General features: G+C 29.4%; 1 protein-coding gene across 1 annotated transcript in view; it reads right to left on the minus strand.

The window, feature by feature from the left end:
- Nucleotides 1–17,498, minus strand: part of LOC113364308 (C-myc promoter-binding protein-like) — a 37,256-nt gene continuing 19,758 nt past the window's right edge. Inside the window, exons 14-28 of the mRNA XM_026606796.1 lie at nucleotides 14,586–14,608; nucleotides 14,405–14,481; nucleotides 14,084–14,340; nucleotides 13,773–13,875; nucleotides 11,364–11,496; nucleotides 11,044–11,211; nucleotides 10,349–10,448; nucleotides 8,058–8,249; nucleotides 7,871–7,960; nucleotides 4,126–4,212; nucleotides 3,826–4,016; nucleotides 3,589–3,734; nucleotides 1,414–1,596; nucleotides 1,250–1,340; nucleotides 1–143 (exon numbers count right to left, since the gene is read on the minus strand). Of these exons, the coding sequence (XP_026462581.1) occupies nucleotides 1–143; nucleotides 1,250–1,340; nucleotides 1,414–1,596; nucleotides 3,589–3,734; nucleotides 3,826–4,016; nucleotides 4,126–4,212; nucleotides 7,871–7,960; nucleotides 8,058–8,249; nucleotides 10,349–10,448; nucleotides 11,044–11,211; nucleotides 11,364–11,496; nucleotides 13,773–13,875; nucleotides 14,084–14,340; nucleotides 14,405–14,481; nucleotides 14,586–14,608 (1,984 nt within the window). The remainder of the gene's footprint in view (nucleotides 144–1,249; nucleotides 1,341–1,413; nucleotides 1,597–3,588; nucleotides 3,735–3,825; nucleotides 4,017–4,125; nucleotides 4,213–7,870; nucleotides 7,961–8,057; nucleotides 8,250–10,348; nucleotides 10,449–11,043; nucleotides 11,212–11,363; nucleotides 11,497–13,772; nucleotides 13,876–14,083; nucleotides 14,341–14,404; nucleotides 14,482–14,585; nucleotides 14,609–17,498) is intronic.

Consider the following 17,498-nt stretch of genomic DNA (forward strand, 5'->3'; position numbering starts at 1 on the left):
TTAAAAAAAGCAATTACTTACAAAAAGAGATATTAAATGTGATGATACATTTATCCTTTCAAAAATCCACAACAGATTCCAATAAATTATAGGATGCTCCTCAATGAATTTTTCACAGGATAAACACAGGTCGCCTTCACGAGCTAAAAGATACAAAATGATGAACTTTATGATAGTTATGATTATATTACAGAAAAATATAAATAAAAACATGTAAGAAAGCATAATTCATAAATTTGTTTTATAACAAATATATATTGTGAAGTATATAAAAGCGAAAATACAAAAATAGACATAAACAAATGTGAAGAACTCACCATACAAATAAATTTAAAAAAAAAGCTAAAAACACACGAAAATTGCACGAAAAAATTATGAAACACAAATTGATAAACGTCGAGTTATATGACAAATTTTAAGTAATTGTAAAATAAATAAAAATAAATATTACAATTTTTATAAAAAATGCTTTTTCCAAACGAGGCATGTTGTCCTTTTGTAATTTGTGCAACAAGAAAAATGTGTGCGTAACGTGTTGGTGGAAAATTGTGAACCAACATTATAATATATATTGAATTCCACCGCATTATAATATATATATATATATATATATATATATATATATATATATATACGAGGTGTGTTCAAAAAGTACCCGGAATTACTAATAATTAAATTTCGCGGGTCTGGAGTGTCTGATTGTCAAATTTTTTTTTTATTGTGTTGGTATACATGCCCCTAAAGTATGATGAAATTTTCAGCTAAATTCACTGTTTACTTTGTCTGTGGTAGTCGCTAAGGTTCGACGTGTTTTTCTGAGCTCGGCGATTTTTACAATGGAAGAATTGAAAAGTCAAAGAATTTGTATTAAATTTTGCGTAAAAAATGAAATAAAGTGTTGCAAAGTGCAAAAATTCACCAGATATGGCTCCGTGTGACTTTTTCCTATTCCCAAAGTTGAAGAGACCCATGAAAGGACGGCGGTTTTCCTCGATTGAAGAAAATCGCCGAGAGTGCTCAAGGACATATCAAAAAGTGAATATCAAGGGTGCTTCGAAAATTGGAAAAAAACGCTGGCATAAGTGTATTATATCTGGGGGGGACTACTTTGAAGGGGACCACATTAATGTAGACGAATAAATAAATATTTTTTTGAAAAAACGAAAATTCGGGAAACTTTTTGAACAGACCTCGTATATTATATACGTAAGTATATATAATATATATATACTTATATATATTTCCTTACCCAAAATAGACTCCAATTCCTTCCTAAGTACTAACGGATTAAGATATGGCACACTCAAAACCTCTGATTTTCTAGTACTTGGCCTTAAAATCTATGAAAAACAAAAAAAAAACATAAATCATCTTCACAAATCGATAGATATCAAAATATCATTTAGAACTTACATTTATATTAATAGATAACAGAGGAACGGTGTGCTTAAGACAACTGTTACACGTGGTGTTGAGATTGGAGTCTTCGGGTGTCCATCCTGCCAAAATCTCTTCATCGTAGAGAATGGCCATGCAGTTATGGCATTGGGAACAGGAACTCAGACTTATTTCGGCGTCTGCATGTTCTTGAGAAATCTAAAAATATAATGATAATAGACATTATCTAATTTCCTTGCTCCCAAGGGCTCAAATGCTTCCAAATTGATAAAAAACAATTCTCTAAAAGTTTTAGCTTTTAATATTAAAATTCAGATGGTCCGCAATTCAATTAAAAGTTATATACAATTATATATATATATATATATATATATCTTCTATATATATAAAAATAAGTCGAGTTTTCCTTCCTGACGAAATAACTACAGAACGCACGAACCGATTTCGAAAATTAGTGGTGCATGGCATCGTGCCTTAATGCAAATTGCTGGAACTTCACGCACCGTAATTCGTGTTCGTGTAAAAATTCGTGTAATGACATTAGTGAGAATTATCAGAACTATGCTTGGTTAAGTCAACGAGCAATTCTTGCCGCCAAGAAGTATGATGTACACGCATTGAATTTCACCATTCAATCAAAAATTTCAGGCGATTTGGTGACATACCAATGATTCCGACTGGTCTTCCGTTTGACTTCAAAGGAGGCCAATCGCTTATTGTTTGCGGGGTAAATCTCAAATAGATTACTTAGAAAATCATTGTTTTTCACATTGGCAGTTATACGTTGCCTGTGCACGAGTTGGAAAACCATCCGCTTTGTTTATGTTAACGTCAGACTAAACAACAAAAAATGTGGTTTACCAAAGAGCACTTCAATGAAACGGATAATTTGCGGATTCACTTTCATTTACTTACAGAAGTTCAACTAAAAAACACTTCATTTTTGTAATGGAAATAAATTCATTACTGTTGTGCAATAAAATTAATTTTTTTCTTTTCAAATATAAAACGAACAAAAAATTACTTTATCTTTCTCACGAAATTATCTGGTGGCGAAACGGAGTTCGTCGGGTTTGTTAGTATGTATATATATATATATATATATATATATATATATATATATATATATATATATATGGATAGACTGCTGCGAGGTAGAGGACATTTTTTCAGTTTTTGCAAAATATTTTCAAAATTTGTTAAAACATGTATATATTATCATATATCGTTAAAAGACTAATAAAATTATTAACTTCCCGTAGGGTAAGTTATTGTAATGGGCCGAAAATCGGAATTGAAAATTTTTACATTTCTCGACGTTTTGAAGGTTTCTGAACGTTTTGGCATACCTCAGAAAAAATTGATGTGTGTGTGTGTGTATGTATGTATGGATACAAATTTTCGCCCACGTTTTCGGGCGTACGGATCAACCGATTTGAATGGTTTAAAAAACATTCGATTCCTATTGATAAGGAGATGTGCTGATTAGTTTTTGGCAAAGGCAGGTTCAGCAGTTACGGAGATAAGGAGCAAAGAGTGCAGAAAATAGAAATCGAGTTTTTGAGAGAACGGAGCATCCGATTTGAATGATCTAAAAAACTTTCAATTAGTAATGATTGGGAAAAGGGGTTATTAGTTTTTCGCAAAAGCAGGCCCAGCCATTTCGGAGATACAGAGCTAAATGTACAAAAAATGGCAGTTTTAGAGAGAACTAAGCGTCCGATTCAATTGATTCAAAGAACTTTCTGCTTGTCTTAACAAAATGATTGATTTTGTAAAAAAAAATATTTGTTTCATTTTTTTTTTAATTTTTTGTATATCGAAAATAATTCAGATTTTATTTTTAATTCTGACTATAGTTCTAATATACTTTAAACAAATAATTTCAACTCTGCAATTCTGTTTATATAATTCTTATAAATATTAGACAATGTTACAATATTTATAATAATCTATTTGAAAACATTCAGTATTCCTCGAACATTTCGTTACGGTACGGGAAGTTCCAGCAATTTGCCTTAAAGCACGATGCCACCCACCCCACTAGTTCTTAATATAGTTACAATATCTTGGTACGTTGTTATATTGAAAATTGGTATTATAAATCTATAAACTTTGACAATAACTCTTGCATATAAATATATATATATATATATATATATACATATATATAAATGCACATAAACTTACCTCATTTATCGGCGGGTACAAATTATCAGGCAAAATTGGATACGAATGCGAATACTGTTGGCTCGGTTGACAATCCCATAAATTCAAGGTGCTACCTTTTCGAGATTCATCAAACTCGCTTGATACTCTACGTACTCTCGTCTCACCTGCTAAAATACAAAAAAAATACAATCCCATCTTATAAAATCGGACATACTCAACATCGGAGTATGTATCATTTATGTATGTATCATTTACCTTCGAGTCCACTAGTAGATCCATCACAAGATTCTCCATCATCTCTATCAAAAACTTTAACCGGTGTTGTGTTATTGGACATGGCCTCTTTGATCTCGTCAAGTTTTTTCACAACTGTAGAGGCTGCACTCTTTATCGTACTGATACCACCTTGTATCAGTTCGTTGGACTTTTTGCTGGTCAAACTAGGACTGAGAAAAATAATCAGAAAACATTAATTTGTGGTTGTCGGATTTAGTTGGAATGATTGGTATCGTGCAATGAGTGTATGGATACAAAAAGTGTATCCATCGATATTACCTGATGCTGGTGATGGCATTCTCAATGATATGCTGTGGCAGTTTTAAGTCGGATTTTCGCAAAGACATGCGGGCAGGACTATAGCGACTGTGTGCGAGGAATAAAATAAAACACAAGAAAATATATTGGTGATGTTAGAAAATAAATAAATTAATTGTAATGTACACATGTTTATCATAAAGCTATAGAGCAAAGTAGGGAATGCAATACCGGTATACCGGTATACCGAATTACCGATAAACCGCCCGATTTTTCGGCGGTATTTTTACCGGTTTTTATTCCAAAAATACCGGTATTTTCGGTATTTTTACATAAGCACTATTTGATACATAATACCCTAAAGTTTAAATTTCTCGGAACAAATTTATCTTTATATTCCAGAATCGCATAAACAGCTATATCTTCAAGTGATTCTATAAGATAAACAAATGTCAAATATTATTTCAACTCGTCATTAAACTGAATATTTATTGCTTTCCCAATCACTTCATATCGTGTTACAATAAATAGAATTGGACTGATAGATAATGATGTTTGTTTCACCTTTTGTAAAAATGTAACGGTTTTTTAAGTGATATTTGCGCCAAAATATTTTATATCATACAGATTACCCCTGCGTAATCTTTATTTTTTTCTAACTTTATACATAATAATTATGATAATTACTAAATATTTTTTGCTTCTTATTACAATTATAAAATATATTTCGGAAACGTTTCAAAGTTTGAAAATACTATAGAAGCATTACATTGTTTTAAATAACAATATTCAACAATTATAGTAACTTATTATTTATCTCGACAAAAAATCCGATCTTAAATTAGTGTAGAAAAATTATTTTTTTAAAATATTGGAGATTATGCTAATTTAACACATCGGATACAGACAATACAGTTTATTATAATAATGTAATATGATCTTTTATGATTTTTCGGTCTTTCTTACTCATAAGTTTGTTTTTGGTGAAAAGTATTTAATATACTCGATAGTGATAATGAATTAATTAAATTGCATATACTTTTGGTAAATTATTATTTAAAAAATTAAACTTATTGTTTTATTTTATTGTTTAGTTGAATATAGTTGTAGTTGTTCATACATTTTTTTTATATTTGTACTAGTAACTTTAAATTTTGTTTACGTTTGTTTAAGATAATAAAAATACCGGTAATTTACCGGTATTCCGGTTTTAAAAGGAAAAATTACCGAAATACCGTTATTGAAATTTTCCATCGGTATTGGTATTGCATTCCCTAGAGTAAAGTAATACATCACTTAGAATACTAAAAAATTTTGAATTCTGGTGCCAAACATAAAATTCTCCTTTGAAAAGTTAATTTAGTTAATTTAAAAAGATTATTATTGAGTGATGTATTACGATACTCTTATTATTTGAGTATTAATGTACATGCAAAATGATCAACTTATTATACTATATTATATTAAAATTATGTGCCAGCAAATCACACAAATCATGCTGTAATTATAATGCACTCTTGGCATATTATAGATTGGCAGCCTCATAAATTAATAAACGGCATATATATATATATATATATATATATATATATATATATATTAATTGTTTAATATGAACAAAACAGCACTCAGATTTGTTTAACACAACTTTATTTTATGATTACAGACGTTTCGAGACCATGGTGTGTCTCATCTTCAGTGTAATTTCAAAAACAGTTACTTATATACTACACATTCTTTAATAATTTATTTAAATTTCATTTAATTTTTGGTATACAAAAAACACCAACTATTCCTTGCAATGCTTGACACAGTACTAAAGAAACATATAACACTTACAGAAATATTCTAAACAAATTTGAAGTACTTATCTAGATGGAGACGGAATGGGTATCATTATAATGTAAACAAAAGGAGTGCTATCGCATACAAAAATCGATAAAAATGAAAAAACAAATTAATTTATTGAAAAGAATAAGATAAATGAAAAAATTTATAAATTATTAATGATGTTTATATAAGTGTCATGTAAGATATTTGTGTCGGTTCTTAGATTTATGCTATTGTTAGTCCGAACTATTAACATTGATTCTGGTTTGATTAAACGGAGCATGGCAGAATCAATGTTAATAGTTCGGACTAACAATAGCATAAATCTAAGAACCGACACAAATATTTTACATGACACTTATATAAACATCATTAATAATTTATAAATTTTTTCATTTATCTTATTCTTTTCAATAAATTAATTTGTTTTTTCATTTTTATCGATTTTTGTATGCGATAGCACTCCTTTTGTTTACATTATAATGATACCCTCTCTGTCTCCATCTATATAAGTACTTCAAATTTGTTTAGAATATTTCTGTAAGTGTTATATGTTTCTTTAGTACTGTGTCAAGCATTGCAAGGAATAGTTGGTGTTTTTTGTATACCAAAAATTAAATGAAATTTAAATAAATTATTAAAGAATGTGTAGTATATAAGTAACTGTTTTTGAAATTACACTGAAGATGAGACACACCATGGTCTCGAAACGTCTGTAATCATAAATAAAGTTGTGTTAAACAAATCTGAGTGCTGTTTTGTTCATATTAAACAATTAATATTCGTTCCACTCATATCATAAAATTCTTATATATAATATATCTATAGATATATATTATATATTATATATATATATATATATATATATATATATATACAAATTTTGCCATACATTAAAGAATTGTATGTTCCTTGGAAAAAACTTTTTTATAAATCTGGACTCCGACTTGTAAACAATTTTAGTACAACGACTAGTACTATTTTTACCAAAACAAAAACCCCTTTCAATATCGAACGACTTAGAAATCTCATCTATCAAATTAATTGTCTAGATTGTAATTTAATTTACATAGGAGAAACAAGCCAGAACTTAATTAAACTCTTACAACAACATAAAAATAATTCAAAAAATCCGAATCAATTTAAAACTATGATAGCAGAGCATATTAATACTTTAAAACACAATATAGACTTTTCTAACCCGACTGTACTACAATTCGAACAAAATTTATTCAAACGAAGAATTATAGAAGAATCTTTTTTAACTATTCACAGCAATAAAACAATAAATAAACGGAATGAATTTAACACGCTGTGCGACACATATCTCTTTTATTCAGATAGTATTTCCAAATTTCTCACAAAACAATAAAAACGACGCGCAAAGGATTCGCAATTCGTTCCACACATGTGTTAGAATCTTGGTAAAAAATATTTTTTAAAATGTCCTTTCTCCATTATATTTTCAACCAGTCTACGAACAACACACTATCCATTTGTGATTTTTTAAATTAGTATTTTGTGAAAATATTGTGTATTTACAAGTTTAATGTTTATAATACATAGTGTAGTGCATTACCATATCCTGATACCATGGATTATTAAAATTTTTCCATTTAACACTAATATTAGCTAATTGTAAGTACTATTTACTATTTTATTTTTTCTTTTCACTCTAATTCAATTGTTTTAGTTCTTAATTTTAATTTTAGTTTCCACTGAATGAAGGCTAGGATTATAGCCGAAACGTATGGATTTAAACAAATTTTTAAAAAAAATTCATGTTTTTTATTGATGTTATGCCCGATTATTAGACTTTGTTAATATATATTTATATATATATATATATATATATATATATATATATGTATGTATCTATATATATATATATATATATATATATATATATATTCATTTATTCATTTATTTCACTTACCCGAAGCTGAGTTTCAAGGAATTCCCTAAACTGGCCAAGCTTGATGTCACCGAATTGGCAGGCACCGTTTCACTCCTGTGCAAACTTTTTCTTTAAAAATGAAATTAAACTTAATACCTACGCACATGCTTAATCTAATATTAGTACAATCTATTCATATTATATAATATATATTTTACTCCCTTACCCTAAATGTAAGGATTCGTCAAATGTTGCACTCCTTTGGCCTTTGAACAACTGAGGGGTATCCGATAGCAGTTCATTGTTATTTTGTGTTAAAACAACATTCTCGGGTAAGACTGGGGCTGGTTCTGGTGTTGGTGGCCTGTCTAGGGCTCCTAGGGGGTCGTTTGATGTTACTGGAGTCCTGGGCGAAGTCCTGAGGGGAGAAGATTGATGGTAAGATTTTTACGGTAATAATAATAATAAAACTAGTCGGGGCGCATGGCATCGTGCCTTACGGCAAATTGCTGGAAATTCCCGTACCGTAATTCGAGAAATTTTAAATGTTTTCAAATATATTATTACAAATACTGTAACTTTCATTATTTTTGCATCTTGTCACATCTGAGCAAATCAAATGTAAATCATAAACTAGCTGTAAGAGGAATTCTGTCTTGAGGCAATTATGGCATCGTGCCTTAAGGCAAATTGCTGGAACTTCCCGTACCGTAACAAAATGTTCGAGGAATACTGAATGTTTTCTAATAGATTATTATAAATATCGTAACATTGTCTATTATTTATGAGAATTATATAAACTGAATTGCAGAGTTGAAATTATTTGTAAAGTATATTAGAACTATAGTCAGAATTAAAAATAATAATCTGAAAATCGGTTGTCAAATATCTCCCTTCCGCTTTTTTTGCTATTGGTTTATGATACAAAAAGGCGGAAGGGAGATATTTGGCAACCTAATACAAAAAACTAAAAAAAAATGGAACAATTTTTTTTTTCCCAAAATCAATTATTTTGTTAAGACAAGCAGAAAGTTCTGTGAATCATTAAAATCGGACGCTTAATTCTCTCAAAAACTGCCATTTTTTACATATTTAGCTCCGTATCTTCGAAATGGCTGGGCCTGCCTTTGCCAAAAACTAATAAGCACTTCTCCCAATCATTACTAAGTGAATGTTTTTTAGATCATTCAAATCGGATACTCCGTTCTCTCAAAAATTCGATTTCTATTTTCTGCACTCTTTGCTCCGTATCTCCGAAACGGCTGGACCTGCCTTTGCCAAAAACTAATCAGCTCTTTTCCCTATCAATAGGAATCGAATGTTTTTTGAACCATTCAAATCGGTTGATCCGTGCGCCCTAAAACGTGACTGGAAATTTGTATCCATACATACATACATACATACATACGAGCATACACACACACACACACATACACACACACACATCCATTTTTTCTGAGGTATGCCAAAACGTTCAGAAACCTTCAAAACGTCGAGAAATGTTAAAATTTTCAATTCCGATTTTCGGCCCATTACAATAACTTACCCTACGGGAAGTTAATAAATCAATTTAATTCCAGAACATTAACAATCGTCATTTCATTTCGAGTTCAATTTCAAATAAAAAAAAATAGTTGCCTAATTTGCACAAAATTGAAAAAGTGCTGCCGTATAGTCACAGTCTAAACGCATTTGCAAATAATTCTGTGCGACATTTTCACTTATACTGTGGTTAGCTTGGCGGCATTTTCACATTTTTCAATTTCATTTCATTTTCACAAAATTGGAAAAGTGCTCCATACATTAACAGTCTAAACGCAGTTGTTAAGACATTTGTACCAGAGTGGCGCTTAGACTGTGCTTAGCCTGTGTGATTTTTTCAATTTTTAGTCCAAAATTACAAAAATATTTTTTGAAAAAAAAATTAGAAACAAAAATTAAAAACAACAAAAGCAATTATTTTGTTGAAACAAGCAGAAAGTTCTTTGAATCATTTAAATCGGGCGCTTAGTTCTCTCAAAAACTGCCATTTTTTCAACATTTAGCTCTGTATCTCCGAAACCGCTGGACCTACTATTGCCAAAAACTAATAATTACATTTTTCCGTCATTACGAACTGAATGTTTTCTGGATCATACAAATAGGATGATCCGTTCTCTAAAAAACTCGCTTTCTATTTTCTGCCCTCTTTGCTCCATATCTCCGTAACGGTTGGACCTGCCTTTGCCAAAAACTAATCAGCACATCTCCCCATTAATAGGAATCGAATGTTTTTTTAACCATTCAAATCGGTTGATCCGTGCGCCCGAAAACGTGGACGAAAAAATGCGGACGTATAAAACACACACACAGCCATTTTTTCTGATGTATGCCAAGATGTTCAGAAACTTTTGAAACGTAAAGATATATAAAAATTTTCATTTTCGTTTTTTTGCGATTACTATAACTACCCTACGGGAAGTTAATAAAATAGGATTCTTTAACAGTTGTTTGATAAAAATCAGTTGACGCACTTACTTTGTTGGTGAGGTTTTAATATCATCGGTTTTGTCCAACTCTTCTGTTGAATTTGCCTCTGAGAAATCCAAAATTCGTTTACTATTCACAGTATCTCCACCTAAAATAATATTATTATAAATCCACCTAAAAACATTAGCCAATGGACTTCAAAAAACAATTAAATAAAGTACAGTAGATTCGGATAATCAAATATTCGGATAATCGGAGTTTGTTTTTAAAATTGCCATTGGAAAGAAAAAAAGTTACGTTTTAATATTGCACTATTTTTTTATTGAATTAAATGAAAGAAACATGACATTTTCACATGTTTTAAATATAAATAAAATGTACTTGTGTACAAGTTTAGAAATAAAAATCATTGTTTTGTAAACATCTCCGTCAAATCAAAACAAACAATGTGCCTACACTGGCTTTGCTGGTGGAAGAATAATAGCGCACTTAGACTTTTTTTGGTCAATTTTTTTTCTGAAAGTGATTCGGATAATCGGCGATTCGGATAGTCGGAGTTCGGATAATTGGAGTTCGGATGATTGGAGTTCGGATAATTGGAGTTCTACTGTATACTTAAAAATTATATCTAGATCATCATAAACTGAACAACAGTGCTTAAAACCAAAAACTCTATCAACAAAACATTTCTTTCATTAAAAAATTGGGTTTTGCGATGTTTTATCTAAATCGATTCTTTTTACCTCCAAGTTGCATTCTCTGCAGTTTATCTACAATCTGAGCATCACTGGCAAAACTTTCGGCCCTCGTGAAAACTTTGCTTGGATTCTTTTCGCCTTTAAAATGATTTGCTGTCGGTGTGGGAGGTGGTGAAGAAGCTGAATTTACTCTTTGCGGCTTTTCTGTATTAGCTGAAGGGAAAAGAGCTAAGGTTAATAATTTAATAGATTTAATTTGATCAACTGCTATGTTGTTATTATCTATCAGTACTGTGTTAAGTAGTTAAATCACCAAAAGCCTAAAGTTTTTATGAATCACAACTAAATATATTTTTCATAATTACCTGACATTAGTAATCCTGCACTCGACAAAACATTTTCTGATGTCAGTGCATCAGGAGTGTTACCAGATCTCACAATTGTACTGCAACGATTTTTGAGCTTGTCAAAGGCCGTGTAGTCTAAATTTTGTGCTGTCTATAAATAATAATGTAATTATATATTTGTAATATTTTTGCAGCCCAATCGTCGAATTGAAAAAAGATTAAATAACAAAATTATTCATTCCATTAAACGTGCGTTACTACACTTGCGTTGTAACCTCGATCAGTGTCCACAATGCACCGCTATCAATAACATTAAATATAGGAGGGTAATATGTGCTCCTTCATTTTCTCGTTTGTTAATATAACAGTATATTATTATTTTACACAAATTTAGTGTTCAATAAATTTTACATCACAATTAATTTTTTCTGTTGCTTTTCCTGGTTTGGTATGTATAATTTCCTCCTTTTTTATATATTTATATTTATCATCAACTTTGTATTTATGTAATATGTTTTTTAGATTACTGAATGATGAGACACATCAAGTGTCGAAACGTTTAATGGAATAAATAATTTTGTTATTTAATCTTTTTTTTAATTCGACGGTTGGGCTGCAAAAATATTACAAATATATATATATATATATATATATATATATACTAGCTAACCCGGCAAACGTTGTTTTGCCATAAAAAATATGCCTAAATTGATAAAAAATTAATAAAAGTGCCAAAAATCAAATATTTAATAGATTTAGACCCTGATTCTTTAACAAATAGTTAAAAACTTGTTATAATTTTCAAAATTATTTGACATTTCATACTTCAAAAATTAATTCACTCGCATCATAGTTTTTTGTTTATTATACTTTTGTCATGTCACATATGTCAATAAAATTTTCTTTCAAATATTATTTATTTGTTAATAAATTAATAAATATTTCAAGTCATCAATGAATAATTATATAATTGTTAAATTCATAAGTTTGGCTAAATCAACACAGGAATATTGTGGAAATAAATATTTTTTTACATAAAGATCTGATTTTCGACATTTGCATTTTATTTCAAATTAATTATAACTGTCAAAAAATTTCTTCTCGGTCAAAATTTAATATAATATGATATAATATTTAGTTTGTCTAGTTTGTTTTTGTCAGATTCCAATGATACCTTCAGATTGTACTATTCCATTTAAGAGGTTACAATTTCCTGTAAGATTAGCATTTGCGATGACAATCAAAATATATCTTAACTGATATATTAATAATAATATTATATTTTAATTACACAAATTTCTTTACACTCCGATAAATAATTCCATCATAGTGTTTTGTTTATTTTGATTTTGTTTTAATTTTTTTTAATTAAAGAATAAATTAAATTTTAGTCTAAATCAACGCAGTATCTTTATCTAAATATACAATTTTTATATAAATATTTAATTTTTTACATTTGAATTTAATTGAAAAATAGTGAATGTCAATTTCATATATTCAATATGCACTAAATTTATAAATGTCGAAATATTTCCTTCTTGGTCCAAAATTAATATAATATGATAATATTTATTTCACAATAATATTTTGTATCTATAATTTGCTTAGTAATATTGCCTATAACATAACTTGGAATAATTAATTTATTTGCTTCTTATTGGAGTAAGTCGTTAAACATTTTTTTGTGAAATGTCAAACTTTTGTTTATGATTAATTTTAAATTCAATATGCCGCTTTTTTATTGTGATCTCTGATCTATAATGTTTTGATAAAGTTTTGGTTTCCGAAATAATTTGGTAAGCTAATCAATTAAATCTAAATCGTAATTCTATTTATATAATTATTTTCATAAATACTGACGACATTTAATTTTTTTACATGTCAACATTTATTCAAATTTTTAAGCATTGCTTTTTAATTAGATTTAAAACTATAAACAGTGATTTTGAATATAGCATTTCATCAAATTTGGATTTAAATGTTGGATATTTCTATATATGTACATGTTTTTGAATTTTATTTTTTGAAATGTCAATTTTTGTTTTTAAATTTATATATCGAAATTTCCTTAAACTTTGACATTTGTCATTTTAGTGTTTTGTTTTTTTTTGGTCATTTTCTGTCAAAATTTTTAGAAATTTATAAAAATTACATATGCATATTTTAAATTTACTTTTCAAAATTTCCTATAACCTAAGTTGGATATATATGCACACGATGAGCCAATAAAATTTAAAATCGGTTCAGTAGTTTGGGCGTCCATCGCGAACCAACATCGTGACACGAGATTTATATATATATAGATATATATATATATATATATATATATTTATATATATATATATATATTTATATATTTATATATATATATATTATATATATATATATATATATATATATATATATAAATATAAAATAAAAACATACCATGAGATCAGTGTGTGAATGGCCTGATTCCAAACTCGTTCGAGATGCTCCATCGACAATGTCCAATAAACTAGTGCTGATATCATCAGCATTAGCAGACATCCTACAAAGTTAAACAAGTTTATACAAAATATGCACACATCCTAAGTGATAAGATTCACTTGTGAGCTTTATTTTATTTTTTGGATTAAATACTTTATTATTTTATCTTTATTTAATTGAAAACACTAGAAATATCCTTTGTAATAATGCAGTCATTTTTCATACTGATTGATAACTGATTGAATATAAACATTATATATTTCCCTTACCTCCTTGCTGCGTATCTCCTGCCAGCCCTCTTAAATCTGGCAGCCCCCAAAACAGCATTCTTCAGTCTGTTCCACAAAAGTTGACTCGAACTGGGACTGTCCAAAGGCCAGGCAGCTTCGAGTACACAACGATTGTAAAAACCATAAGTCAGAGCATTCGGTTGCAGTCCTGATCTCTTCATTAAAAATAAGAGACGCACTGCTAATACTGGTACTGAATGGACACCGCACAATTGCATCATCACCCTGTAACAGACCTAAAAAAAAATGGAATCATTTTGGAAAAATTGATGATGAATTGTATTGGTTGATTGAAAGTACCTCGTCGCATTGTATTTTTAATTTGCTTGCTCTTACTAGGAGTTCATAGGCAGATCTCAGTAGCGACTGTTCCTTTCCTGCAACAGAAACAAATTGTTATTTTGTTATATTTATTGAAGTAAAACTTCTTTAGGCGCGACATGGGTGTAAATCCGTACAAATGTAACGGAAATTGTTACACCAAGCTGAAGTGATCGATCTAGTCTGCGAGTAAAACCAAAAATACATCAAATGTCAAATCATATGTCAAAAGCAAAAAAAATGTGGTGACTTTCACTTGAGTTTTGTATTTAGCTCGTAGTCTCTAAACATTTTTTTTAGTAAAACTTCTTTAGGCGCGACATGGGTTAGCAGTATAATTCGTGAGTTAATAAAAATGTCAGGATCGGAAGAATATTTTATTCCGTCCCCCATAAATAACTGTAGTGCAAATGATCGCAAATAAATAATGAAACAAAGGAAAAATCTGCGCTGCGTAAGAAATGTAAGCATATTGATATAATTTGTATTGTTCGAGTTTTTCGAGGTTACTATATACGTTTGAGGTTATTACTAAAATGGAAAATTTTATTTTTATTTTTATAGGCAAGACAGATACTACAGTTGCTCAAAGAATGAAACTGTATCGCCAGTCAGTTTTTGCCAATTGATTAAAAAATATTGAGCCAGATATCACTTTAGATGTTAATAAGAAAGAATCTTTTTGACTCCTAAAATTATTCACATTTAAACATATTATTCTGTTATCTTTTTAGATGAAAGTACTGCTGTAACTTTTTCTGATACAACAACTACATCACGTCAATTGCAAATTAATGATTCTGCATATATTGTGACTAATAATGTGACAAGATCTTTTGCAAGAGTCAAATGAAGTAAACTTCCATATAAACCCTTCAATTTGTTTAGGAATGCACGAAAATTGTTTGAAAAACAATTTACAAATGATAGCTTTTGGCTATGTATGTTTTGTGTGTGATAGACTTTGGTCTCAAATTGACTTAGAAATATTAAATAAAGCTCAAAAACAAATTCTTAATACTGGTTTTCTGAATATTAATTCAAATAATCAGGTTGGATGTCAAACTTGTCGAAAGACATTAAATTCGGGTAAAATTCCCACTATTGTGTAAATTTGACGGGTTTGTTTTTTCCACCCATACCAAATTATCTACCTAAACTAGATACTGTATCTGAAAGATTGTTAATTTCACCTAGGTTGTGTTTCATGCAAATTAGACGATTGCGACATGCAAATGGACAATTTGGAATGTTTGGCCAAATTATAAATGTGCCTGTTGACATTAATAATATGGTTAATTTATTACCTCGTAATATTGATGATGATCATTGCATTAACGTTCACATAAAAAAGCAAATGATCCATAGATCAAGCTACGCGCAGGGATTGATAAATAAAACAAATATAAAAGTATGGCTTCAATTTTTTAGGCAAGACACATATTACAGCTGTTCAAAGAATGAGATTATACCGACATCGAAAAAGTAAAAAAAAATACAAACAGTAAATGATGGTATGCTAATTTTAATTACATGAAGTTCTTCAAACACAATTGTTACAGGATGAGTTAATTTGCAAAAACAATATTTGTTTAGGCGTTGTTCAACATAATCCACTGTGTGAACGAATATTATAGAATTTATTAATCAGCAATTACTTTAAACCGATCATGTCATATTTCAAGTATGACCTTGATTACATTATCGTTTGTAAATATTATACATATTTTTAATGCAATCATAAATATATAATTTATAATTTATCATTATATAAATGTGTATAACGATTCACGACACTAATAAATGCGTACATCACGAGTGTTACCATATTACTAATAAACATTATTCAAAATTGTTATATGATGTATTTATTTTTACTTAACTTGAATTTGCTACTATGTACAGTAGCAAATAGGTTTTACTTCAATCGCGTGTAATCCTTGCGCGCACTCTTTTTTTATTATTTATCACTTATTGCTTTAATTCAACTTTATTGTTTTTCTAGTATTATTTTATTATACAGAAATTTTATTTATTTTATTTATTAATTGTAATTTTATTATTATTTGCTCTTATTGTCTATTAAATCATCATACTACGGATATCATTTTAATGTAAATTCTATCCTTTGTACTCTTATTTATTTAAATTTATGTTATATTTATTATTATTACTAGATGTTAAATTATTAACAGTGGTAATAAATATTGTAATTATAAAAAAAAGAAACAAATACTAATGCACAAAACCAAACAATAATTTGCATAAGTCTTTTATTAGTCTACTAACCCGACGAATTCCGTTTCGCCACCAGATGGTTTCGTGAGAAAGATGAAAAAACTTTTTGTTTGTTTTATATTTGAAAAGGAAAAATTTGATTTTATTACACAACAGTAATGAATTTATTTACATTACAAAAATGAAGTGTTTTTTAGTCGAACTTCTCTAAGTAAATGAAAGTGAATCCGTAAATTATCCGTTTCATTGAAGTGCTCTTTGGTAAACCACATTTTTTGTTTTATGGTCTGACGTTAACACAAACAAAGCGGATGGTTTTCCAACTCGTGAACAGGCAACGTATAACTGCCCATGTGAAAAACAATGATTTTCTAAATAATCTATTTGAAATTTATCCCGCAAGCATTAAGCGATTGGCCTTGCGACTTGTTATTGCGAACGCAAGGCGACCTGGAAATTGAAATCGTTTGAAGTCAAACGGAAGACCAGTCGGAATCATTGGTATGTCACCAAATCGCCAGCAATTTTTGATTGAATGGTGAAATTCAGTGCGTGTACATCATATTTCTTGGCGGCAAGAATTGCTCGTTGACTTAACCAAGCATAATTCTGATAATTCTCACTAATGTCATTGCTCGAATTTCTAATTACGGTGCGTGAAGTTCCAGCAATTTGCATTGGGGCACGATGCCATGCACAACTAATTTTCTTAGCTATAAACCTTGCGGAGCCCGAGACCTTTCCAACGAATGCAAAATTGTTGAAATCGGTTCGTGCGTTCTGGAGTTATTTCGTCAGGAAGGAAAACCCGACTTATTTTATATATATAGAAGAT

Source organism: Ctenocephalides felis, unplaced genomic scaffold (assembly GCF_003426905.1).
Source record: "Ctenocephalides felis isolate EL2017-DRISC unplaced genomic scaffold, ASM342690v1 CF-g0.4_SCAFFOLD_00845, whole genome shotgun sequence".
NCBI classification, from domain to species: Eukaryota; Metazoa; Arthropoda; class Insecta; order Siphonaptera; family Pulicidae; genus Ctenocephalides; species Ctenocephalides felis.